Here is a 27,665-nt window from a genome sequence, read left to right as displayed (position 1 = left end):
TCCTCAAGGCTTTTTTTTTTTTTTTAAATCTGGCTTCTATCCAACTTCCCCGCCTAATTTTCCTCAAATCTCCCCCACTCATCTCAAGCTTTTTTTTTTTTTCCTATTTTTCTTCTTTTTATTTCATTTATTTATTGAGCCTATTCTGCTTAAATACATATATACTTTGACAGCAGGAATTTTGTTTATCTTCAATACCTATAATAATGCCTGGCACATAATAGATATTCAATAATATATTTTGAAAGAATAAGTGAATGAATGAATATTATAAAATATTCAGCTGACTTGACATCTAGGTTCTGTGTACAACTATGTGTGGCCAATTTAAGGAAATATTTACTTATAAAAATAAAGTATAATTCCATTTTCATATTTATAATCTTCATAGACTTTTTTGATGTAATAAACATACAGTGTACATTAAAAAGAATGTAGCTCACAATACTTTTTTTTCCCACTATGAATAGGAAAGTGTTCTTTCTTTTTTTAAAAAATTTATTTATTTTTTTATTAGTTTTCTATTTTATACATATTAGTGTATATATGTCACCCATCTCAAGCTCTTTTTCAATTTCCTGAACCCACCATATTCTTAATGATGTTATGCTCTTTCCTCGTTGCCTTGCCAACACCTAATTCACCTTTAAGGCTTTAAATACAATGTCATGTCATCCTGGAAGTCATCCAAAAAAAAAAAAAGCAGGTGTTCCTCCTGGATATTCCCGGGCTTCCCGTATCACGGTGTTTACCGAACCACGCAATTCCCAGTTTGTGTCTACCTTCCCTCCAAACCATGTAGCTTCATAAGAATAAGGACCATGTCTGTCTTCCTCCCCCACTGTATCCTGGAACCCAGCAGAAGTGCTTCATAAGAACCTGTTGACAGTGTGGATGGACAGTTCAATGCTTCACGTACTCCTTGTGTTGAAGCAGAGGTAGCACCCTGGTAGGGTTTGACCAGCTTCTTGGTCAAACTTTAACCTGGCGCCTTTGAGCCGAGCTCTTGACCAGGCCTTTCCTGCGGCCGCCAAGCCCAGGATTAGCAAGTTTAGTGAGAATCCTCCCACTCTTGATATCTAATCAATTTCTTCTTACTAATTTTTCACCTACTCCCTCACTCTGACAATTGCCTCTAAATCCCCACTTCTCCCTTTTATATTCAGAGTTGAGTTCAATTTCTCTCCCCTATTTGAATAGTTTTGATCAAAGTCTTCTTTGCCTGTTTAGGTTAGAGTTGAGCTCAATTCTATACGGAAATCTCCTTTACTGCGGTACCTGGAATAAAATGAGTCAATAAGAGGGAGAATTGATAGATACCTATTTCCTGTCTCCTTCCCCACCATTCATCTACCACCTACCCAAGTCCCAGGCACGCAGAACTATAACCTTTCCCTGCATTTACCACACATGGTCCTGCTTTCATATATATGCTGTCCCTCTTCTTCGAAGAAAGGGAGTATTTCATCTTTTCTGTCTCATGATCTCCAACTGTGAATCATCTCCCAAAGGATTCTAAGGAATAGCTGGAATTACCATTAGCAAGATTTCCCAAGACATCCACATGTACTTTTTGATTACTTATGATGTACGAAAAACTGTTGTCAATCTCCCAATTCATCCCACCACCCCCCTTTCTCCCTTGGTATCCATAAGTTTGTTCTCTACATCTGTGTCTCTGTTTCTGCTTTGTAAATAAGATTGTCTATACCAATTTTATCAGATTCCACATATATGCGTTAATATACAATATTTGTTTTTCTCTTTCTGACTTCACTCTGTATGACAGTCTCTAGGTTCATCCACGTCATATATACACTATTGATACTATGTATAAAATAGGTAACTAATGAGAACCTACTGTATAGCACGGGGAACTCTACTCAATGCTCTGTGGTGGCCTAAATGGGAAGGAAATCCAAAAAGGAGGGCATATATGTATATGTATAGCTGATTCACTTTGCTGTACAGCAGAAACTAACACAACATTGTAAAGCAACTATGCTCCAATAAGAATTAAAAAAATAAAATGAAAAACTGTTCTCAGTATAGGGGTCAGGGGAGGGGCTCTCTCAGTTTGGATTCCACACTCACCCACCCCCTACAAAGCAGACCGTGAGACAGGAAACTAGGTGCAGGAAGTTTATAGGAAGGCGAGCCTAGGAAGCAAAAGTAAGGAAATTGGGAAAGTGAATTAAGGAAAGGAGGAAAAGTAATAAAAGTATATTAACGGGTAATTTACCACTGGAGGCAACTGGGTCTCAGTCTCCCTGGGGACCTTCTGAGAAGCTGTGAAGACTTGCCTCATAATCAAAGGGTGGGGAGGCTTTGAGGATTTAGTCATTGACTTTCCTCCTCATTGGCTGAGAGTTGCCTCTGGGGGTTTTAACTCTCCACATGCCCATATGTCCCCTGCCGGCTATAGAGCAAGTTCCTAGGGCTCCAGAGAAGAAAGACGTGTGTACCTGAGGTAGGAAGTGGTCAGCGAGCTGGAGATAGTCTCCTGAGGTGACGGGGGACTCATATGTGCTGAGAAGATACGTGCTGGGCATCAGCATCATCTGCTACTTAGTGACATTCAAAATTTATGACTCGTATGACATCAGCCCAGAGCAATGGGCATAGATGCTGATTGTGAATGTGTGCTGTGTACATGCCAACGAGTACAATCAGCCCATCCTCGTAAGGATACAGACACGAGTAAGAGTCTTAGTTCTCAGGCTGAGATGCTCCAGGCACAACTGACATGATGTCTCAGGTCATCTTTCTCAGGAAGAGCGATGACCTCCTCTTCCTGAGCTTTTGCATCAGCCCCGAAGCAGCTCAGGACAGTTGAAATGAAGATCAGAACTGACATCATAAGCAAGCTGGCTTCGTGTGTGGCCTCAGGGTGCTGACAAAAGCCTCCCATTGCTCTGAGCCCCATCACCTGCCTCGAGCTTAATTTCAAAGGGGTTTCCTGGTCAAGAAACCGCAGTTCATTCCCACATGGTCCCCCAGAGATTAGAAGTAATTTCCATTCTTCACCTCTCCTCCCTTTCTGATTTCAGGGAGCGGGTGGGTGGAGGGAATCCAGCGTGGACAGCTCATGAGTCATAAGCCCCATTGTTCTGCCATTTAATGTCTTCACTATTCCACACATGCCTTGCAGGGGGAATCGAAGCTCTCTCCTTGAAGACCAAAGTGTCAGAGTAATCGAAGTTCTCCTTTTCTCACTTTTAATTTCGTTATTGATTTTCATTAAGTCCTTCAGAGGCTCCCAATACCTCCAGCTTTCTTTCCTTCAAAGAGAGAGATTTAGAGAAAGCAGCCAGTTCCCAGCTTTCGCAGGCCGCTAGAGATGTGGCTGCCTTGCGACCAGATCAACCCGGTCCTGCTCCTGAGGCCTCCATCTCTCTCCCTGGTGAAGGGTCCAAAGCTTTCCCAGGATTAACCTGTCCCGCTGTGGGCTGCAAATCTGCTTGAGGTCAAAGCATACTCTTAAGGTAAAAAAGGACAAGAAACTATAATGAGAAGCAGATGAGGCCAGTGAAATTTCTTGGAATATAAAGACAAATCATTGCATTTTGAAAAAGCTCCATCTTATAAATAAAAATGTGCCTTTGGATCTGGCTGAGGTCCCATAATAGACAAGACACAGAAGGAGCTGGAAGTGCACTTGAGGCTCTGCCCCCAGATAATCACAGCTGGAGAGCGGTTCTGGGTTCTGAGCTCCACTGCCTTGATGGATTGTTCACTCTGCGTGGGCTTTATTGGCCCCTAGACAATGGGGATGTTTCACTCTCTGTGTCTTTGATCTGGACAATATACTTTGCACGGCTGATTTGCTGGTTCTGAGCTAAGCTAAAGCGAAAGCAATCTTAAACTGAGTATAAATCTTCATTCTTACCGATTTTTAAAGCTAGCACAGTCTTTGTCATCAGACCCAGTTTGCTCATGTACCATTAAAGCACACCATGTTTTCTTTTTTTTCAGCAAGACATTAAGCTGTGTCCAAGCAAATATCTTCATGTTCCCGTTTTCCACCTCTTCTGTCTGAGAAAGACTCATTCATTCATTAATTTTTTTTGTTTCATATTCATCAAGCACCCCCTACATTCTAGGTGCTGTTCTAGGTGTTGAGGATACTATACAAGACGGGCAGGGCACTTACTTTTATAGATGTTACTTACAAGCCAGTAAATGGCCACATGAATTGTGTGACTTACGTGGCACTTTCAAAACATATAAAGCATAGCTACATGTTTTTAATCTACAAAGCATTGAGAAATCATCAGCTTTTTTTTTTTTTTTTAATCTCTTTTTTCTCTGGGACACCTCTTGCTTACGGACGTTTAGCCCTCTGTGTATTGGGCTTATACCACAGACGGCCAAGGTTAAAGTTAGGAAAGAGGAGTAGAAGAGACAGCTTTTTAAGTGATTAAAATTTGTCCATATGGTCACTGGCACTTGCTATAATTTTCTAAAAAAAAAAAAAGTCCTGGTTAATATAAAAGATTATTTCAGAATGGGAAGGGATTTGGGGGACATCTGGTCACAGGGCACCCTTTCACTAAGTAAGGAAGAATCTGAGATCTGGAAGCAGGGGGTCAGGAGCAGAGCTGGGAAGCAAAGTCCGGGTTCTGCCCTCCACATCAGCATCCACAACGCCCCGCCTAGCAGGTGCATGTCGGGACCCCCTTCCTCTCCCAAGGGCCCTTCTGCCCTTCCTTCCTTTCTTCCATGGCCTCCCTCCTGCCACTTATACTTTCTTCAAGCAAAACCATGGGCTACAGACCACACAGATTTTAAAATTCCATGGCCTTTCCCCAAAGGAAGAATTGCCTTCCTAAATGACACAGAAAGGCAAGGAAAACCAAGTTATACTGTTACTGCTTTTTCCCTTAATGCTTCTTGATTCCCTTTGGGTTCTGGACGCGTGAGATGCTTCCGCTGCTGCTTGCTCTTCCTCTTTCTCTCTTCCTCCTCCTTGTTTTGGAGAACAGGTAATTATAATCAGGTATAAGCCGTAAATCATGGCGATGCTCTCCTTTGGGGAGTTTTATATCCACACTTGTCCTCACAGAGAGGAGCCAGACTGTGGCACGAGATAGATGTGGATTGGAAACCCGGGTTTTATCTTCCACTTATTGCTCTGTGACCCTGGTAAGTCACTCGACCTCTCTAAATTTCATTCTCTTTGGTGGAATAGAGATCATAATACCAATCTCTTAAGGTTGTTTAGGGAATTAAGCAAAGGACCATCTGGCAATACCTGAGTGTAGTAGATGCTCTATTAGGGGCAGCCATGAGCAAGAATAATGAAAATGACCATTTGTCCAGAATTAGACAAATCAGAATGGATATGAGACATGTACACAGGCCCACTTTGCATTCCTGAAGTATTTCTATGCTTCCTTAAGTCTCACAGTGACTTGGCTAAGAAAATAGGTCCCACTCTGATCCCACATTTATATTTGAAAAAATATGAGGCTCCCTCAGAAAAGGTGGAGGGCTTTTTCAGGGCCACAGGGCTGGTGGTGGCGGAGCTGGGACCAGAGTCCAGCCCTCTGGACTGGTCCGCTTCTCCAGGACAGCGATTCCCCCAGAGGCATAGACCCCGCAGCCGTACCATCTGAACACTCGTGCGAAGTGGGAGAAATCAAGACCACCAAGAGCCTCTAGTTAGTTACGGTTTATGTTTTGTCACCAAATGAATACGAAAAACGTCAGCGTCCACTTTTCTTACATTCAGAATTGTGGACGAAGTATTGAACATGTGGGACAGGAACGTAATCCTCAAGTGCGTGGTAGAGGAGACCAGGCAGAGACCCCGCTTTACACCAGAAGTTGGTCATTTCAAAACCGTACCCCACAAAAGATCAGAGAGAAATCTGAATCCATGTGTCCTAGATTGAAATTAGAGGAAAGAGACTGGCACAATAAGTCTTTCAAGGCCAATTTGCTGGGTTACTTTCGCCCCTTGTCCGTGGACTGTGTCAGCTTTCGCCAGATTCAGCGAACTGGCCTTCCTTCTCTTAGCTCAGAATTCCGCTGAGAACTCTCGTTAGCTTTACCAGTGCCGAAGGGCAGCTGATGTGCAGGACTCCTGTTGGTTTCCTTCCAGCACTTTCCCCCTTTCTCACAAAGGACTATTTAAAGCACAATTCCTGATCTCATACTCGGACCCATTTTTAGAGGCTAAAATAAAGAAAATTAGGAGTTCCAGGACTGGGTCTGTTTCTGTCATGCTCACCAAATTGCAAGGATGCTCACAGCTCTTGTACAGGAAGGTCTTGACTATATTTAATCACAGGAAACCTTCCCAGGGAGGCTCAGGTTTGCTCCTTTTATACAGTGGTGCAAGAAAGGTTTTACCTGGAGTAACAAGGGAGATTATTCCATCAATTCCTATGTTTGCTGAGCCCATGCCTGAGAAGCAAATAACACTGCCCTTTCTTGTCCAAGTTATGGATTTTGTATTAGAGATTCTTATAATTTTCTGTCAGTCATTTCCTCCCTGGCTCCTCCCTTCCTTCACTGAGAACCTGTCCATATACTTTGCAGAGTCAGTTCCCACAGGCCCTGCTGAAGGGGCACATGACTTGCATCCCTGAACACAGACAGCTAGATCTGGAGTGATCCCTACTTGAATCCAGCCAATCAGGTTCTCGTGCTGGGGGATTGGAATTGGGCTTCTGAGATGCTAGTGAGTGTTGGTTGAGCATTTAAAGAGAGAAGTGAAGCCAGCAATGGGGACAACGTGTTTGGCTTTGGGGCCTAGAATCAGAAATAAACAAAAACAACCAAAAAAACAACTAGTCAAGAGGTAGAGATAGAAATGAGGGAGAGACCACATGCAGACAGAAGCAGAGCCAAGAAACCAATTCATTTAAGAGACCCTAAGAGCAAAATCTTGATTTTGCTTTCTATCGCTGTTTCCAATGTTTCGTGGACATTAGTTGCATTCTCTGCCTTTTCATTTTGTTATATGCTGCTGTACTTTGTTGATAAACACAACCTGTGCCTTTTTCCTTCGTGTGTGTGTGTATATGTGTATGTGTGTATGTGATTCCAGTGGGCTTTGTTCTTTGCAACCAAGGGATCCCAGGACAGATTTGCATCCATAATCACCTGTGATGACCAGTAATATTTTCAAGATGGAACCTTTGTTGGAAGGGTAGAGCTCACGGTCCTGGGACCAGAACCAAGAGGTGAGGCTCCTGTGATCTAGTGTCTTAGCGTAGGGCTCATCGATTTATCTGTCACTGATGCTCCAAGAGCTTTTTCTCTGTTTTCATTCTTTGCATTGGCCTAAAATAGATTCTATAGTTGATTTCCCCCTCAGAGGAGTGTGATTTCCCATCTGGGAGGGAGATTCATAAATCCTTTGGGAGCCCCAAGGGTTGGAATGGCTCCAAGATTCCTCCTCACACCATTGGCCAGGGTCTCTTTTTTCCTTCTCTGAAAGGTGTGAATCTGACCTTTCGATTGGTCACCAAGGTTGCCATATTCAGCTACTTGTGACTAAGATACAAAGGGCTTGGAGGGAGCACAGCCCACAGATTCTATTTGAGGAATGCCAAATGGTTCTCCAGGACCCAGCTGGTACCACGCTCTCTCTCACACAGTGCCGGAAATGTGCACAGTTATTTTTGTTGAATTATATTATTGCTCATGAAGAAGTCTAATATTAAAACAAAATTAGCAATGCCCACAGAGAGGGCAGAGAACTCTCCAACCTGCCAGCTGTGTGACTTTGGGAAAATCAAAACCTCTGTGCTTTGGTTTCCTCATCTGTGAGATGATAATACTAATACCTACCTTAGAGGGTTATGATGGGAGTTAATATTTGGAAAGCTTCTAAAACAGTACCTGGCACAGGGGTTGAGTCTTGTTGAACACACATTCCTCCTATTAAGATGGTGACAGAGTAAAGTCTGGGGCTTTCCCTGACATGGTACATAAACTCTTGGACTTAGAATGCCTAAGGTTTGGAAAGTAGAGAGGGCTAAGGAGTCGGGTCTTGGTGGATTTGGAACACTGCAAGATGAGATAACGCTTCTCCAGACCAGGGTCAGGGGTCTCCCTTTAGAAAGGGTTCCTTAACGTTTTGGGCTGGGAAGAAAAGAGGAGATGAGGGAGGGAACTCAGGAAGCTACAATAATATTATAATGAGTAAAAGTCTTTGTGCAAGTCTATCTCAAAGATTCAGGCATTGATGGGTGTGTGTGTATAATTTAAACTCAGGAACACAGGTATAGCCATAGGGGATGTGTGTCCTTAAGACATGCCCACCTTTACATCATATTCTCAAGGAGTTGTTGGTTAAATCATGGCCAGAAATTACAAAAATATTGGGATTTGGGGGTTTTAAGTCATATTTATTTAGGTAGACTTCACATACAGTAAAATTCACCCTTTTTAGTGTGCAGTTCTAAGAGCTTGACAGATGTGTGCAGTCATGTAACCATCACCACAATCAAGCTATAGAACATTCCCAACCTCCCTAAAAGTTCCCTCGTGCCTATTTGTGGACAGCTCCATTTCCCACCTGCAGCCGTGGCAAGCACCGCTCTTTTTTTTTCCCCCCTATAGTTTTGCCTTTTGCAGAATATCGGTAGAGCTTATCTGACTTTGATCCCAGGTCTGGTGATAACAGCTCTTTTAGCATCCTGTAGCCCTTATCACAATTATAATTATACTGTATATGCAATTGACTGATAAATTGTTCGTAGCCTGTCTCTACTGCTGGACTTCTGCAGGCATGTTTGAAGGCAGAGATTGGCTGGTTCATTACTGTATCCTCAGCAGTACCATCAAGTAGAGGTTCAACACACATTGTTTAATGAGCGAGTGAATGAGGGACTCAGTGATTATAAGGAAAGTGCTCTAAGACACTACTGATGCAGCAAAAGCAACGCAATATTCAGTGGTATCAAATCTATCATATTATAAAGCACCACAGACTATATTATTTAAACATTTTTGAAGAGTATGCATAGACTTTTTAGTTACACGGGGTTTGAATATTAGCAATCAGAACCATCCTAGGCAACCCCAGGTGCATGATCAGTACCTTCAATTAATTAAAAATAAAATGAAAAAAAATTCAAGAATTCAATACTGTTTTTTGCCCTTAATTTGTCTAACTATGTATTTAAAGCTGTTTATGGCATAGTTTTTACACTCCATATATTTTGTAGCAAATCTGACATTACAGTGATGCTTAACAGTAAGATCATGAAGTCCTCAAAATCCAGCTTATTTTCTGTATGTTCGTCGAGTTCAGAAAGGAGGTCTTTGTATCTTGGTTTGGTTTCTTGTCCCTGTAAGCATAAGGAAGAAAAAGCAAAAAAACCGAATTCATCATGCCACCTCGGTTTTACAGATAATACGCAATAGTAAACATGCTATTAACAACACGTCAAGTTGCTACCATTGCTACTAGTTGAGCGCTGTATTAAATCTTTTCATAGGTTATCTCACTGAGTGCTCACAGTGACCTTATTGAATATGAACTACTATTCTCCCACCCTACAGAGGCAATGCCAGAGACTCAGTGAGAATGAAGTGATTTGCCCCAAGCTAGGCAGCCATGAGTGTGGAACCAGGATTCAGCGCATTGGCTACCTGATTCTGGAGCCCACACTCAACTGCTACCTCACTTCTCTACAGATACAGATACTGTTATGGTTTCAGAGTACAATCCCTTTGTTATTGGAGGTATCCACTATGTGCTCCACTGAGCATAAGATTATCCAGAAATATGGAATAAAATACGCTAAAAGAAAATATGTGCTGTGGAAGATTGTTCAGCCCTAAGTTTGACCATGAATCAAACCCAACTTCATAGTCCTCAGCAACAGAGTGAAGGAAAACACCTGAAAACACCTAAACGGAGGGGATTTTCAGTTCCAGCCACAGCTCGTGACGTTATCTTCCCAAGTGCATCAAAAACGTTAAGGTCATTTGATTCACTGCATTTAGTTTAACCCCAAACACTCATCCATGTGCTGGCTGCAAAAAAAGCCATCACAGCAATGACTAAGGCACTTTAAGAGTGATGGTACATTCCTCTTACCGGCTTAGACCTTTCATGTTTCTCTAGGCTGTTCCTCAAGAGGTCACACTTGCCAGTGAGGGTGAAAGGACCTGTGTCTGTCTCCCTCCAGGAAGAGCTGGAGATAAGACAGAGAGAGAAGCCCTTTACTAGCGTAAAGCACTCTTTGCTCAAAGGTCAGAGATGGCTGGAGGTCTTCCTCCTCTTTTTGCTGCATATTTTAAGACCACGGAGCTGGCGGAGGTCCAGACTTCTTGGGGCCTGACCCACCATCTTGCTTCTTATCTTCTTAGCAGTGTTTTTAGGTCCTCAGTTTTACTATCTCTGACTGGCTATAGAGGGCTAAGTCAGATCCCCCAAATTATGTTTAGGCTTATGAGAAAGGACATATTCCTTTCAGACCCAGGCCTCAGCCAGAAGGTCTGGCTCAGTTTACCAGAGAACCCTGTGTGAGGATTTAGGAGAAGGCCCAGTTAGCAATGGAGACTCTTATGCTGTACCTGCCTTAGGGACTCTCACGGGGCAGAGCTGGGCGGCTGGTCCAAGACAGCATTCTTTTTTATCTAATTAATTCATTAATTAAATTTATTTTTGCTGTGCCGGCTCTTAGTTGTGGCAGGCGGGCTTCATAGTTGTGGCATGCGGACTTAGCTGCAGCACGCATGTGGGATCTAGTTCCCCGACCAGGGATGGAACCTGGGCCCCCTGCATTGGGATCGCGGAGTCTTACCCACTGGACCGCCAGGGAAGTCCCCCAAGACAGCATTCTGACGTGACGCTACATGTCTGCTCAGTGGAGGGAAGTTATCACCACTGAGACTGAGGATGCCAGGGATGAGCAGTCCCCTCAAGTCCCCTGAAATCAGTCTCTGCTCTCATCTGGAGGAGAGGGCGGCATTGCACCGTGGTCTGGCTGAGTCTGCTGCTAGCGATCCCAGAACGGCTGCCGTTCCCGGGTTTAGCCTACACTGAGGGACACGAGGCTGAAGGTGTCTTTCCTGGTGACTTTGGTTTTAATTCTTTTCCTCTGATGTTCTCAGAGGGATGGTGAATCACACCAGGATGATCTGTCTACTAGGTCCTCATTTTCACGCTTGTTAAAAGCTCGCTGAGGTTTTGCCAGGTACACGCACAATTCTTTTTCTCTCTAGGATCTGTCATTTCTTTCGGCCTCTGATGTAAGCTGGTGATATAGGATTTGTTCTCCCACCCTCTCTGTAAAGACTCCCCAGAACTTTGGATCTCTTGTCTAATTCTGCCTGATGTTTCTGGCTGAAAAAATAGCTTTTCTTAAAAAAATTATTTCAAAAATGATATGTGTTTAATATTGGACATTTAGAAAAAATAGGAGCATGTAAAAATAACCCTTTACCCCATTACCCAAAGATAGCTTACTATTATTAACATTTCTTTCCAGTCATTTTTCTGTGTCTCACACTGTAGTACTCTGTCTCTTTCTCTCTCTCTCTCTCTTTCACACTCACAGACACACACACACACGCACACACTCCTTTTTTAAAAAATTTATTTTAATTAATTAATTAATTTTTTAACATCTTTATTGGAGTATAATTGCTTTACAATGGTGTGTTAGTTTCTGCTGTATAACGAAGTGAATCAGCTATACATATACATATATCCCCATATCTCCTCCCTCTTGTGTCTCCCTCCACCCTCCCTATCCCACCCCTCTAGGTGGTCACAAAGCACCGAGCTGATCTCCCTGTGCTATGCGACTGCTTCCCACTAGCTGTCTATTTTACATTTGGTAGTATATATAAGTCCATGCTACTCTCTCACTTCGTCACAGCTCACCCTTCCCCCTCCCCATGTCCTCAAGCCCGTTCTCTATGTCTGCGTCTTTATTCCTCTCCTGCCCCTAGGTTCTTCAGAACCTTTTTTTTTTTTTAGATTCCATATATATGCGTCAGCATACAGTATTTATTTTTCTCCTTCTGACTTACTTCACTCTGTATGACTGTCTCTAAGTCCATCCACCTCACTACAAATAACTCAATTTCATTTCTTTTTATGGCTGAGTAATATTCCATTGTATATATGTGCCACATCTTCTTTATCCATTCGTCTGTCGATGGACACAGGTTGCTTCCATGTCCCGGCTATTGTAAATAGTGTTGCAATGAACATTGTGGTACATGACTCTTTTTGAGTTATGGTTTTCTCAGGGTATATGCCCAGTAGAGGGATTGCTGGGTCGTATGGTAGTTCTATTTTTAGTTTTTTAAGGAGCCTCCATACTGTTCTCCATAGTGGCTGTATCAATTTACATTCCCACCAACAGTGCAAGAGTGTTCCCTTTCCTCCACACCCTCTCCAGCACTTATTGTTTGTAGATTTTTTGATGATGGCCATTCTGACTGGTGAGAGGTGATACCTCATTGTGGTTTTGATTTGCATTTCTCTAATGATTAGTGATGTTGAGCATCCTTTCATGTGTTTGTTGGCAATCTGTATATCTTCTTTGGAGGAATGTCTATTTAGGTCTTCTGCCCATTTTTGGATTGGGTTGTTTGTTTTTTTGATATTGAGCTGCATGAGCTGCCTGTAAATTTTGGAGATTAATCCTTTGTCAGTTGCTTCGTTTGTAAATATTTTCTCCCATTCTGAGGGTTGTCTTTTCGTCTTGTTTATGGTTTCCTTTGCTGTGCAAAAGCTTTGAAGTTTCATTAGGTCCCATTTGTTTATTTTTGCTTTTATTTCCGTTTCTCTAGGAGGTGGGTCAAAAAGGATCTTGCTGCACACACTCCTTTTTAACTCTATTATGGAATAATTGACAAATATAATTGTATATATTTAAAGTGTACAGTGTGATGGTTTAATACACATGCATTGTGGAATGATTACCAAGATCAAGATAATTAACACATCCGTCACCTCACAGAGTTAACTTGTGTGTGTGTGTGCGTGTGTGTGGGGAGAATGCTCAAGATCTACCTCAGTGACCTTCAAGCATGCAGTACCGTATTACTAGCTATAGTCACCATGCTGTGCATTAGAGCCTCAGAACTTATTCTTCTTAAAATTGGAAATTTGCACCCTCTGACCTATACCATGCCACTTTCCCCTCCCTCTAGCTCCTGGCAACCACCAATCTATTCACTGTTTCTATGAAACAGGCTTTAAAAAAAATCACTTACGTGTGGAATTTTAAAAAAAGCTGATTTCACACACACTCTTTTGAAACAATCATAGATTCACGGGAAGTTGTACCCTTGACCCAGATTCCCCCAGTGGGTGGCACCTTATTTAACTGTGGTAGGCTAAAACCGTATATATTTATATCTTAAAGGAACTATAATACTTCTCTTTTAACCGTCTCAGAATACACATAGAACCTGAGAGACTGTTTACTTTTAAGTTTTTTCTTGCTCAATCTACCATTAAATGTTGGTGGTTTAGGTTCTGTGTGAGGCCCTCCTTTTTTCTTATGCATTTTCCCTAGGCTAGTATTTTCCAAAGTTTGAACATGTACTGCTGGTAGAATGTAACACAATTTTAGGTGATGCAAGAATAAATATTAAATAAGAATGAACAGTCATCTATATTTTTTTTACTACCTTTCACTTTTACCCACTGAATTTACATTTAAAATAGTGATCAAGGCTCCTTATAAAATAATTTAAGTAGAGCGTTCTCTTAACAAGTTCTAAGTAAATTATAATACAGGCTATAGGCAGATATGGGGAAAATATTGAAGATGGTATTCAGGTGGCTGAGGTTTGAGAAAGATGCCTCTAGACGGTTTAGGTCACTCCCTTCTGTTCAGTAACCATGTTCATATGTCTCACTCTCACTGTTATAGATCTCTATTCTGACCTTCCTGCTCACGTATCCTGTTGCTGTCCGAGTTTCTCCACTTGACAGTTTCAAGGACATCTTAAACTTGACACGTGCTAACAGAACTCATCACCTGCCCCCACCTCCCACCCCACCTCAAATCTGCTTATTCTCCAGCTTTCCTCTTCTCTGGAAACGGGACCACCACCCACTTCTTCCCACAGTCAGAACCGAGGTATCATTATTTGTCCCCCCTTGTTCTTCAGCCTTCATGGTTATCAGATCCCGTTCATTCCACCTTCCAGATGCCTCCCATATTTGCCACCTTAGTCCAAACCAACATCTTTTGTTTGGATTCCTTCCCCACAGTTCCCCTTTTCTTCGTTTCACTCCCCATCCCAACCATAGTCTCATCTCCTACTGCAGCTGGTGTAATTTCTTCGACCTGGATTTAGAAACTTCCCTGGCTTCCTCCTGCCCTCACGCTATGCCTCTGTAAGAAGTGGCTTCTCTCCACCTCCCCGGTCTCCTCTTCCACTGCTTCCTACTTTCCTCTCTCTTCTCACCAATACTTACTGGCCCTCGTAGGTCTTTGACATGCTTTATGCCAAATCCTCTGCTGGGAATGCCATCATTCTCATCCCGCACGCACCCCGCCCCCGGTCCCTGCTCACTCTTGAGCTCGTTCTTCAGATCTTAGCTATACCTTAATTTCCCAGGAGCTCTTTTTTGACCACCAAGCCCAAGATGGTCCCTCTGTTTTATTCTCTCACTGCATGTTCTACTCTTTCACGGTCCTCTGACTGTTTCTAATTACTTTTTCAGCACATCTCTCTACTCTGCTGCATTGTTAGCTTGTTCACTGCATTAACCCCAGTGCTCAGGTCACTTCCTGGCATAGGGTAGGTGTCCAATAAACATTTGTGGAATGAAGCAACATAATGGTGCCTTTGAGCTGGAGTTGTTGACTTTTCGGGCCAGCCATTATGGCGTGGGCCCCTGTTTCTTGGTACCTGTTAGTTCTCTTACCTCTGTGAAATTCCTAAATTGGGTTTGCAGTAGATTTTTGGCAGTAGCTTTCCCAAGTTTACCATCAGGGTCAGAAAAGTTTCTGAAAATCATAGCAGCAGTGGCGATGGCTTTTTCCAGATCTGAACCCTTGCGTAGAGCTGTGAGAGAAGAAATGTACAACTGTGTAGCCTAGGTTAGAAATGACCCTTCCCCAGACATGAGGCTCTACCTTCCAGGGGAACTTAGGGAACAGGGCTGGAAGGTTTGTGTCAATGTGATCCTGGCCTTGGGCTCTTTGCCACCTATCTGGGAGTGGGACATGGGGGTGTCTGATCCTTGATCTTTAAACCATGGAGAACAAAAGTCCTGCAGTAGCAATTAGAATTAGTAGAATTAGGATGAGATTTATCACCCTCTTCCCCTGTGACCTTGGGAAAACACCTGACCTCTCTAAGCCTTGGTCTTCCGATGTGTAATTTCATTCAGTTATTCAACAAATATTTATAGAGTATCTACTGTGTGCTTGGCTCAGTCCCTGGCATTAAGGATACCTCATTGAATAAGACAAAGTCCTGCTCTTGTGGAGTCTATATTCTGTGTCAGATAGAGCATCACCACATGCCAGTGTGATAAAGGAGAATGACATCCAGGACAAGTCTTTTGATACCATGATAGACAAGGAATCTCTTTGAATCATGGCCTCAATCACAGTGATCTAGCTGGTTTCTCTGATTTAAATTCCTTGAAAGGCTGGTACTAGCTCAGTCCCTTCCAGTGGGTAGCACACAGTGAACTCTGAGAACTGCACAAAGGACAGTGAAGAAATTCTTATCCTCTCTGTTCTCTCAGTCCCCAATATATCCCCTATTATAGAACTTTTCCTGCTTTACAGTTATTACATGTTTAATCATCTTTCTCTCTAACTATAATACAAGCTCCATGAGGCCAGAGATCATAGCTTTTTTTATCACTATATTCCCAGTGACCAGTACAAATGCCTGCTATGAAGTAGGTGCCAGTAAATGCTGTTGAATGAATGAATAGGAAGAAGAGAAGAGAAAAACAAAATCCAACAGCTTTCTGCCCAGGTAATGTGCAACAATCATGGATTCAAAGAAAGATGATCAGTCAGATATTTGTGACTTTTGTATCGAGCACTTACTGTGTTTCTGGTACTTTCTGAGCTGTTCAGCACATGGAAGTGACACAACCAGATGTGGCCTCTGCCCTCATCTATATTACAATCTAGTGGGGTAATAAATAATAATCAAGAGGATATATGTGTATATATATATTTGTTTTATACATATTTGATAATTATTTATTTCTCCATATACACATATATTATGCATATTTGCAACTTGTATGAGGCAAAGAAGGTATAGAAACAGAAGAAATAGAAAATTACAGAGTGGGTCTTGGAGGAAAAGTACTGAGATAGGTTGTCTTGGAGGCATCTATTATATAAGTAGATTAATATTTAAGCTAAGACCAATACGGTGGGAAGGACCTGTCATCTAAAGGGTGGGGTGGGTCAGCCTGGGATTAGGGTTGTGTTGAGTGTTCCAGGCTCAGGGAACAGCATATGTGAAGGCTCAGATCAGGAGCCTGGCACATTGGAGGAGCTGAAAGGAGACAGTTGTGGCGGGATTCTAGAAGCTGAAAGGGTGTTTCATTAGAAAGGTTGGCAGGGGCTAGACCATTCAGGGTTCCTAGGTTGTGGAAAGGAATCAGGATTTTCCATCACATGTACAGAAAAGGCTTTAAAAGATTTTAAGCATTTAGTTTTTTTTTTTTTTAATTAAAGTTCAATACACAACATGGTTAATCAACTATACCCCAATATAAAATAAAAATTAAAAAAAGTTAGATGGAATGACAAGAGTTAAGAGGAATGGATGAAGGGAAAAAAACTGTGGACCTTCTCAGTTTTTACTGTATCTCTGAACAGGACTCCGACTAAATGGTAAATTGTGTATATAAACATCTGCCACAGCATTCTAATCAACGTGTTGGCCTCTCTCTCTCTTGCATGAGGAAATGTGCGTCCTCTCCATCCCCCCGTCATTTCACCCACAATTAGGCCGAAGCTTGAGGCATTCGGACTTCCTGGTCCTGCAAATAGATAACTCTTTCTTGCCCCTCACTCAAGAGTACCCACTTATTTGCTCGCAAGCTAGAGCAAGTCAAGGACAAGCTAGAGCAAGTCAAGCAATCTGGTTGGGATAGGAAGTTGGAGCTGCCATTTATTGTGCATCTATTGTGTGCCAGATACTTTAATAAGTTGTATATTTACTTCTCATAACCACCATAGGGATTATTATACCATTTAAATTTTTATTGTGTTTTTAAACGTTTTATTTTGATATGATTATAAATTTACAGGAAATTGCCAATAAATATGCAAAAACAATGTCCTGCACCGGTTCCCCCAAGAAACATCTTGCATAATTACAGTATAACATCCAAAGCAAGAAACTGACATTGATACGATCCACAGTTTGTTCAGATTTTACCAGTTACATATGCACTCATCCGGTGTGTGTGTGTGTGTGTGTGGTTCTAGGCAATGTTACCAAATGTGTACCTTTGTGTAACTATCACCACAATCAATATACAGAACTGTACCACCAACACAAGATTCTCTCATAGTAACCCTTTATAGTTACAGCCAATCTTTCTACCTGCCCCCTCCCCCACCCCTAACCCCTGGCAATCACTAATCTGTTCTCCATCTTCATATGTTATGAAACAACAAATGTTCTGTGAATGGAATCCTACAGAAGTTCTCTAAGAATGGCTTTTTAAACTCAGCATCATTCCCTTGAGTTTTTTTTTCTTCTGTTTTTATTTTTTTATTGGGGTATAGTTGCTTTACAATGTTGTGGTTCCCTTGCGTTTTTTAAAAAAAATAAATTTATTTATTTATTTATTTGATTTTTGACTGTGTTGGGTCTCTGTTGCTGTGAGCATGTTTTCTCTAGTTGCAGCGAGCAGAGCTACTCTTCGTTGTGGTGGGCGGGCTTCTCATTGTCGTGGCTTCTCTTGTTGCGGACCACGGGCTCTACGTGTGGGGGCTTCAGTAGTCTGGGCACGCAGGCTCAGTAGTTGTGGCTCACGGGCTCTAGAGCGCAGGCTCAGTAGTTGTGGCACACAGGCTTAGTTGCTCTGCAGCATGTGGGATCTTCCTGGACCAGGGCTCGAACCCATGTCCCCTGCATTGGCAGGCGGATTCTTAACCATTTCACCACCAGGGAAGCCCCTCCCTTGCGTTTTTTCCAAGTTGTTTCATGTATTGATGGTATTTTCCTTTTCATTGAGTAGTATTCCATGATATGAAAGTACCACATTCACCACGGAAGGATATTTGAGATGTTTACAGTTTTGACTATTTTAGCCCCCTTCCCACATAAAGTTTAGAATAAGTTTGTCTGTTTTTTTTAAAAAACAACTTGAATTTTGTGATATTTCATTAAACTTAGAGAGCAACTTGGGGAGAACTGATATCTACTATGTTGACTCTTCCAACCCATGAACACAGTACGTCTCTCCATGATTATACCATTCCATAGATGAAGAAAGGATAGGATCTTGCTGAGGACACATTAATAAGTGGCAGAGCTTGAATTTGAATCCATGTTGAAAACATAAGCCTCATGAAGATAGGAATGTTTTGCCTGTCTTCTCTTCTGTGGAAACTTCAGCACTTAGAACAGTGCCTAGGATCTAGGAGGTGCTTCACAAACATTTGTCGAATCAATGTCTGCAGAATCTGCATCCTTAGCTTCTTACTCCTTGATTTCCTCTTCGGTCTCTGATCCTCAGTCATCCTGACCTGTGGCTTCTGTCTGCTAGTCCAGTGGCTGGCCCTCCATCTAGACTACTCTCCCAGACTCAGAAAGTTCCCTGCTTCTTTGCACTCAATTTTTAGCTCTTTTCCCTCCTATCCTTATCCACCTCTTCCCTTCATTTCTGCCACATCCTGAAACCCACATTTAAAATGGGGATTTTTTTGGCTTCCCTGGTGGCGCAGTGGTTGGAAGTCCACCTGCCAATGCAGGGGACACGGGTTCGAGCCCTGGTCCGGGAAGATTCACATGCTGCGGAGCAACTAAGCCCGTGAGCCACAACTACTGAGCCTGCGCTCTAGAGCCCGTGCTCCGCAACAGGAGAGGCCACTGCAATGAGAAGCCCATGCACCGCAACAAAGAGTGGCCCCCGCTCACTGCAACTAGAGAAAGCCCGCGTGCAGCAACAAAGACCCAATGCAGCCAAAAATAAATAAATAAAATAAATAAATTAAAAAAATAAAAATAAAAAGTAAAATTGGGATTTTTTCCTCAATTACCCAAGATTTTCCTGCTCATCAAAAACAAGGAGATGGCATATTTCTTTTAGCTCATGTCTCCCTTTCCTGGGAGGTGGGGTTGAGGTGGTGAGGAGCTGTATGGTGGTAACTTGGCATTTACGTGGCTAAAGAATAAACTCTGTTTATAAATAGTCTTGTTTTTAAGAAGCAAAGTGCTTAGAAGAAACACCTTAATTCCTTCGGAGGTAAATATCCCTTCTGTAACTTTTACCAGTTGATTTATTTATTCATAACCCAGAATAACTAGACAGGGCTTTAGTATGGGTTGTTCTACTGGGTCTGAGACTTCTCATGGGGGATAGTAATCTCTTCCTCTCCTGGCTGTGCCCTTCTGGAAAGGAACGGGTGAGCTTCCAAGCTGTGAGTGAGCTTGCAAGTAATGATAGACACCTTTCTTGTTTACTGTGTGCCAGATGCCTTTCAAACATAAGCTTATTTAATGCTTCATAAACCCAGAAAGGTAGGTACTATTTGTGTCTCTATTTTACATATTGGAAACTGACACATGGAGAGATTAAGAATCTTAAGGTCACATTGCTGCCAGGTGGCAGAGGAAAGATTCGAAAGTCTGTCTGCCTTCAAAGGCCATAGAAAGATCTGCCACTTTGGAATAACTCCTTTTAAGAGCATCTCCATGGAGGCTGTGGAACCAGACATTTCCCAGTCCTCTGATGAAGTTCAGGTCTGACTGCTCTCTAAATGGGGACTCCATCTGGACTAGTCCACTTTTCTTCCCTCTCCTCCATTCATTTTAACACAGCATGCATTTTCCCTGACTATAAAATAACATATGCTCGTGGTAAAAACCGAACTAGAAAAAAATTTAAAATAAAAGATAAAAACGAGCTCCGGTTATCCTACCGATACTGATGAGACCTTGTGAGGCGTTTTTTGGTTTCCTCTTTTTATGGTCGGGTTCTTCCCTTAATAAACTCAGCGTGTTGCCTCCTAATTCCTGCCCTGTCTGCCTCACAGAGTTGTGAGCGAATATGTGAAAGCATATTGTAAAGGGCGAAGTGCCATTAAAAATGCAAAGGATTGATGTTTCTTTTTGGGCGTCTTTTATGGCCTCTCTTGCCTTTGGAATGGGGGTGGGGGGAGGGTGTTAATCTAGGCACTTCATGTCCTCATTTCCTGCTAGCTCCTACCTCACTTTTTATGCTTTAATAATACTAAACTGTCTGCAGTTCCTTACACACTCCGTCCTCCCAGCAAGTACTTATTGCCGGGCCTTGTCCTAGTTCTGGGGAGAGAGCAGTGAGCCATGTTAAGAGAACAGCTCCTTGGTTCCTGGAGCTTTTGCATCGTGATGGACGATTATGGAGCCCACGCTCTGTATGCCGTCACTTCTTTACGGGATGCATATGATTTGACTCATTTAATTCTTACATCAGTCCTCCGAGGTGGGTTCCAGTATCACCTCCACTTTATAGATGAGGAAACTGAAGCACAGAGAGGTTAAATAGCTTGCTCAAGGTCACACAGTCAGTCTGGCTTCTCACCGTGATGCACGCGGCCTCTAGATCTTGCTTTTCAGGCAGTGTATCCTGCAGGATTCTTTCCCAAACCCTGGAATAGGGCTACCTGCCCCTCCTTTGTGCTTCTCTACTTCCCTAAACATAAGCTTGTCATAACCTTCAGACTGAAACACTGTTTATCTGTCTCAATTACCTTCTAGATCAGTGCTATCCAAAAGAAATGTAATACGAGCCTGAATTATAATGAAATTTTTTCTAAGTAGCCACATTAAAAAAGTAAAATGACGCAGATAAAATTATTTTAGAAAAATATTATTTAACCCAATTTATCAAAATATCATTTCAGCATGTGATCAACATGAACAAATTACTCAGATATGTTACACTTTTTCCTACTAAGTCTCTTAAATCTGTCATATATTTTACACTTACAGCACAATTCGATTCAAACTAACCACATTTTAAGTGTTCCATATCCACAGGTGGCTAGTGGCTACCATATTGGACAGTGCAGCTCTAGGCTGTATGTTCCCTGAGGGCAGTCACTGCATCTTATTTATCATTGCATTCATTCCCAGGCCCTGGCGTGTTGTAGGCCTTAGCATAGACGTGTGCTGAACTGAGCTGACTTGAACTTGAGAACAATCCCTGCCTCTTTCTCCTCACCTGCCCTGGAAAGTGGAACCTAAAATGTGAAACATTTCATCTAGTGAGTTCCTAACACTTTAGTGTAGTAGAAACACAAACCTCAGTACAGCAAAGTGTCAGAATCACCTCATTTTAGAACTTCTCTTAATATTAGTTATTTTTTCAAAGGAAGGAATGAAGACCTACAGGAGAAACGTGGTTTCTCCCAGTTTGCATCAGTCATGTATGGCAGAACTAAAAATTAGATCTCTTCTGTTTTCGTGCTAGATCGATAGTTTCCCCAATACTCTAGCACTTTTCAAACTTTTCCACTATAAAACTACTTTGGATGCTACAGGCAAATATGTACTCAACACCCATTTCTATCCACCTCCCCCAAGAGATCAAGGGCATAAGCCCAAACAGCTAGAGGTGAAAATGTGGGTTGGTACTGACTTCTATTCCATGATCTAGCCCTGCTTGATTTCAGTGAATAACATTTAAAATTACCATTGAATAAAATACATTCTGGCAAGGTGAGCCATATTTATCCTGTGTTTTCTTAAAGCATGGGAATAAATGTGGCCCAATTGTCTACTGGAAGGAGTCTGGTGCCAGGAATGATGTGTGTGTGTGTGTGTGTGTGTGTGTGTGTGTGTGTGTGTGTGTGTGTATTGGTGGGCAGTGTGCATGATAGAGAGTTACACTCCCCCCTCAGCCTCCCAGAGGGGGCTGTTATATGAGAAATGTCATGGATATTTATCATGTCATGGACATGGTATTTTGTCATTGACATTATCAAAAGTGCCTGAAATTGTGAAACAGAAATCATGGGTCTCTTGTGTTGTGATAGTGTAACAATAATATTCTCACCAAGTTGAAGATTTATTTAAATAGAAATATAAAGCATCTCCTCTGGAGACATAGACCAGCCATCTAGGAGGAAAAATAACTGCAATATAGTAGAATCCAGCTGTGCTTGTTACTCTATAAAGAAGCCACATGTTTTGGAATAAGATAATGATCCCAGTATATGAGTGTATTTTTTCTTATATTGTTATTTCCATGACAGTATTGTTGGCTCTAAAAATATTTTACCTATAAAATGGAGTGCTGAGGGCAAATGTTTACACCTTGGGAGTTTGCCACACTATGTTTTGCTCAATCAACAGAGGCAGTTGGGGACTGATTGCACCCTGAATACCACTGAAGGTTTATGAGTCGGATGCTGATGGTCTTGCTCTGGACACACTGAGGATACTGCCCATGGAGGGCCAACTGGCCATGGCGGGATGAACACTGAATTAGGAGTCAGGGATCCATGCTCCTATTATAGCTGGGCCTTTACATTTGGGTGAGCTAATTCCTATCACTGGACCTCAATTCCCAAATGTTTAAAAAGAACATCAGGGACTTCCCTGATGGCGCAGTGGTTAAGAATCCGCCTACCAATGCAGGGGACACAGGTTCGAGCCCTGGTCTGGGAAGATCCCATGTGCCGAGGAGCAACTAAGCCTGTGTGCCACAAGTAGTAAGCCTGCGCTCTACAGCTCGTAAGCCACAACTATTGGAGGCTGCATGCCTAGAGCCCATGCTCCACAACAAAGGGAAGCCACCGCAATGAGAAGCCTGCACACCGCAAGGAAGAGTAGCCCCCGCTCGCCGCAACTAGAGAGAGCCCGCACGCAGCAACAAAGACCCAACGCAGCCAAAAATAAATAAATAAATTTATAAAAAAATAAAAATAAGAATAAAAAGAACATCATAAATGCTTGATGATTTATCTACAAGCTCTCTTACATCGTTGGCGTTCTTTGGTGTCCTATTATTTTTAACTCTTGGCATGCTCTCATGGTAGAGAAGAAACACAGACGTCTCTGTCACCCCAGGCCTTACCTTTTATTGAAGCCAGTTGTTTGGATATTGAAATGCTGCCAACAAAATGATAGAAACATAATGATTCTGGGAGTTTGGGTATTGATATCAGCATCTAAAGTAGAGCAATATAATGATTTAAAAATTAATTTATTTTCAGTAAATCTGCCCTGAGTGTTCTGGTGGAGCTGCCATCTGTCTTTCAAAATCCTTTCTCCCCTTGTCACATGGTAAAGAAGTACAGTACTTGGCAATGGCTGGCCCACATATCCTAGCCTTTTGTGTAGCCTTTTGTGACCATATGACCAAATGCCCTCCAATGGAAAAGGAGCAGAAGAGAAGTGGTCACCTTCTACGCAGCCTCTTCCGTGCCCTTTCCTGTTTCCAGCCAATTAACACAGAAATTATCAGGAGTACTTTGGAAGCCGCATCTTGAAGCCACAAGCCACATCAGCCTGTGTCCCTACATGGTGGCATGGAGTAAAACTGCCACCAACCTGGAACCCCGACTCTGAACTGTCACATGAAAAAGAAAAAAATAACTTCTTGCTCTGTAAAAGACTAAGGATTTGAAGTGTATTTGTTCCAGCAGCTTAGCCTGCCTAAGAATCTACGTACTGTGCTAGGGGCTGGGGACGCATCAGTGAATGATTGAGATGTTCCCACACTCTTGGGGCTTAGAGTCTAGTGCAGAAGGCAGATGTTCAACCCGTGATTCAATACAGAGCAATGGCAGAGCGCATACAGAGGGCAGGGAAGGACTAATCCAGTCTGCAGGTCAGGGTAATGGTATTTTATCCGAACCAAATGAATCCTTAGGTGAAGGAGGAGGAAGAGTGTTCCAAGCAGAGGGAAGAGTGTGTGCTGAGCCCCGGAAGCGGGAGAAAGCATGGCAAGATTGAAGAACCAGAGGAAGAACAGTGTGGCTGGAACATGGAGAGGGAAGGAGATAGCGGTGGAAGAGGAGGCCGCAGTCAAGGGTCAGGACCAGAGCACTTGGAGTGAGCCTTAGGATGGACCCAGGTTGTTAACCTAAGGGTGGTGGGAAGGAAAGGGGCGGCATGATCAGATTTGCATTTGGGGAAGTTATTCCACCTGATATATGGGAAGGAGAGTGGAAAGGGACCAGATGGGAGGCAGGGAGATGGACCTTGCTGCTCCCTTATAAAAAGCAAACAACATCTGCTTGACACTTCAACCCCCAGTGGCTGGAGTGGTTTGGAGAAAGCCAGTAAGAACAGTAGAACTTGGTCATATCTTTGACAGCTCTTTAAAGGGAACTTTTGGGTTCGAGATCTGGTTTGGCACTAACTAGTCAAGAGATCGTGACCTTTGGGGGCCTCATTTTTCTTCCTTGTGAAGTTAGGAAGCTGGACTCTATGATACCTTGGACCTTTTACGGTCTTCTCCATGAGCTACTCCTAATTTTCTAAGAATGCACCCTTATTACCTTTCTGCACCCTTATTATCGCCTTCATAGGATAAAGGATGTGCACTTTATCCTACGTACACTTTACACGACGTACACTTGCAACATGGCTCGTGTTATTTTCTTTTGCCACGATCTCCTCCATCAGAGCGTGAGGCCCTTGACAGCAAGAGTTCTGCAGATTCTCCATATCTCCTACCCCTGGCCCCGCAGAATACCTGGCACCTGTCAAGTGTTCAAAAAGTTTTTTGAACTAAAGCAGGTCCCCTAAAGGGAATTACGTAAGGAAGAATATTTCTCATTTATTAGGCATAATTTCACACATTTGCATGATCCAAAACCATTTCCCTCTCTCATGGATAATTTGAAAGAATATGTCATACCGTTAAAAACATTACCAATTTTGATTTACAAATGTTTTTCAAGAGGCAGTCAAAGACATTTGTGTTAATTGTATCACTTTTTCAGTTTGCAATCAAAGCTGCAAATTTGTTCTCTTTTATTTTCCAACTCAATTGAAAGCAGGATTGAGGTGGTAACAGGCACCAAACTGGCACCATTTTGGCTACCAAGTTGTAGCCATGAACTCTGGAAATAGACCTGCAAGCTTAAATGAAACTCGATAAAGGAGAGCCAAGCGCCACTGACCTTCTGGGCATTGTCCTAGGTGCTAAAGTAGATGTTGCAGCTGCAGAAGGATTGGGCTCCCCTTCCAAGTGGAGTGCTTGGTCCTGGGTACTGTGCATACAGCCACACATACTGTGGTCTCCTGTTGTATGTCGGCCCTTCCTAAGCGACAGTTACTTGCCCACTGTTACTATTGTCATTCGTTCCATGGCAACTATACAGTGGCCCTTGTAGAAGAGCCTTTCCCTAGTGTTATTTGCAGGCAGACATTAAACCAGTTATGCAGTCAACAAATATTTGAGTATCTGCTGTGGGCCAGACACCGTACAAGGTACTGGGGACACAACAGTGAGAAAACTCAGACATGGACTTTGATCCCAGGGAGCTTAGTGGTCAAGGCTGATATTAATCACGTAATCACAAAAGAAGTCACCCCTGTGACAATACCGTGCAAGGGGGATGCTATGAGTTTGGTGTCAGTCAGGGAGGTGAGGGAGACATCCCTGGGGAGGTGATGTGTGATGCTGAGAAGGAAGGAATGAAGTAGGTGAGAGGGCAAGGGATCCACATGGTAGGCAGATGGAACAGCCTGTGGTAAACCTAGTGGCAGGAGGGAGTGTGGTGATCGGGAGGGAGTGAAAGAAGGCCAGGGTAGCTGGACCAGAGAGGATGAGGGGGAGGGAGGCTCCAGGTGAGGAGGAAGAGGAGGCATGGTGACTGGACGACGCAGGAACTGGGAGGCCATGGTAGGGAATTTTCACTTATGTCAACAGAATAGGAAACCATTTGTGAGTTTTAGGCAAGGAGGCTGATAAACTTAGATTTACAGTCTGGAGACGTCACTCTGGCTTCAGTGTGAATAATGGTTTAGAGAAACGAACAGAGTAAATTCAGGAAGACCAGTAGGAAGGCTATTTCACTTGTGTTTGCTTAGAGCTTGTTCTGTAAGAGCTGGGGGATGTCAGCTCAGTCAAATGAGTCTGGGTCAGGGAAGACATGACCAGCGATTACTTAGATCACTGGTGAGTTGATGGGTGAGAGGAGATAGATCTCAAGAGAAGCCAGGAATAGTCATTGTTCCGGCTTCCGCTTGGCTCCAGGGACGCTGCTGTCGTTACTGCATCACTGGTCACTGCTCCACCATATGGCCCCTCCACTTGCTCATTGCCTGCTTCTCTTTATGGTTTTCTTTTCTGTCCTCCCTCTACCTCCTAATTTCCTTAGCATTTTTCATTTAAATATGGGAGGGAGAGAGAGTTTGATTGATCTCACTAATTACTGTTGTCCATACTGGTCAGAGTTTTAATGCCAGCCCGCCCCATCGGTTGTCAATTAACCTATGCAATTAGCTCCCTCGGAGCAGGTGATGACCCTAACCCAGCTTCACTGCCCACGTTAAAACCAACAGCTGGTTTCCTCAGCGGAGAGCTCTGAGTAGGTTTCTGAGAATCTGGATTTGTAAGAAACACGCCAGATGATTCTGACATGGACTGTATTGCAGAACTGTTGGCGGTGGTTAAACAGAGGCTCTGGAGTAGTTTGAATTCTGACTCTGCCATTTACTAGCTGTGTTACCTGGGATAAGATCTTTAAAATGGCTAAGTCTACTTTCTCGTTTATAAAATAATACTTTCCTCATGGAAATACGTTTCTCATGGAAAGCACAGTGTCTGATACACAGGGAGCAATCAATAATAGACACGGAGAAGATGACATGTCATCAGGATCCTGGCAGAACAAAGACTCTAACTTGGATGGCATCAGAGACACCCATGAAGGGATCACTCAGCAGTCACAGTTAGGAAAATAAACAAGGATGTCGAGGCACCCAGAGACTAGAAGCGATGGGAGACTTACCACTCTTGTCCTGAAGGAGCAAGGAGAGGAAATCGGATGACGGAGCCCAGAGAGAGCAGGATTCTTGGAGCAGGGGCCACTTGACAGAAGCCGTGGATGAAGGGAGACAGCCGCGGCTGCAAATCAGGCAAATCAGGGAGGGAGTGGGGAAAAGATACCCCAGGCTCTGATCTCCAGCCTGTGCCTTCCATTAACCAAACCAATCAGGGAACCAGCAGGAAGGAGGCCTGGGAGGTGGAGTCTGAGGAATCAACCTCCTGGGGCAGAGACTGGAATAGGAGGGTGGGGTAAACAAATGGGAAGAAACATGATGATGATGGTGATGATGGTGATGACGATGGTGCTGATGGAAGCAAAATACTGGGAATCAGGTTTATTGATAACATTCTCCTCAAGAATGAATCAAACTTAGGATCAAAAAGGCGTAGCAGGGCTTCCCTGGTGGCGCAGTGGTTAAGAATCCACCTGCCAAGGCAGGGGATACGGGTTCGAGCCCTGGTCCAGGAAGACCCCACATGCCGTGGAGCAACTAAGCCCGTGCACCACAACTAC

At 43.0% G+C, this 27,665-nt stretch overlaps 1 protein-coding gene across 1 annotated transcript; it reads right to left on the bottom strand.

Annotated features, from left to right (window-relative positions):
* Window positions 1-30: 30 nt before the first annotated feature.
* On the bottom strand, window positions 31-27,665 carry SNTN (sentan, cilia apical structure protein). Its single transcript, XM_082412439.1, has 4 exons — window positions 25,278-27,665; window positions 23,222-23,256; window positions 14,870-15,009; window positions 31-9,308 (listed from the first exon to the last, which is right to left on the bottom strand). The coding sequence occupies exons 1-4, from the start codon at window positions 25,385-25,387 to the stop codon at window positions 9,150-9,152; spliced, it is 444 nt and encodes a 147-aa protein (XP_082268565.1). The 5' UTR covers window positions 25,388-27,665; the 3' UTR covers window positions 31-9,149.

This window comes from Balaenoptera physalus (assembly GCF_965194825.1).
Source record: "Balaenoptera physalus genome assembly, chromosome: 11".
NCBI classification, from domain to species: domain Eukaryota; kingdom Metazoa; phylum Chordata; class Mammalia; order Artiodactyla; family Balaenopteridae; genus Balaenoptera; species Balaenoptera physalus.
This window is presented reverse-complemented; position numbering and strand designations above follow the sequence as displayed.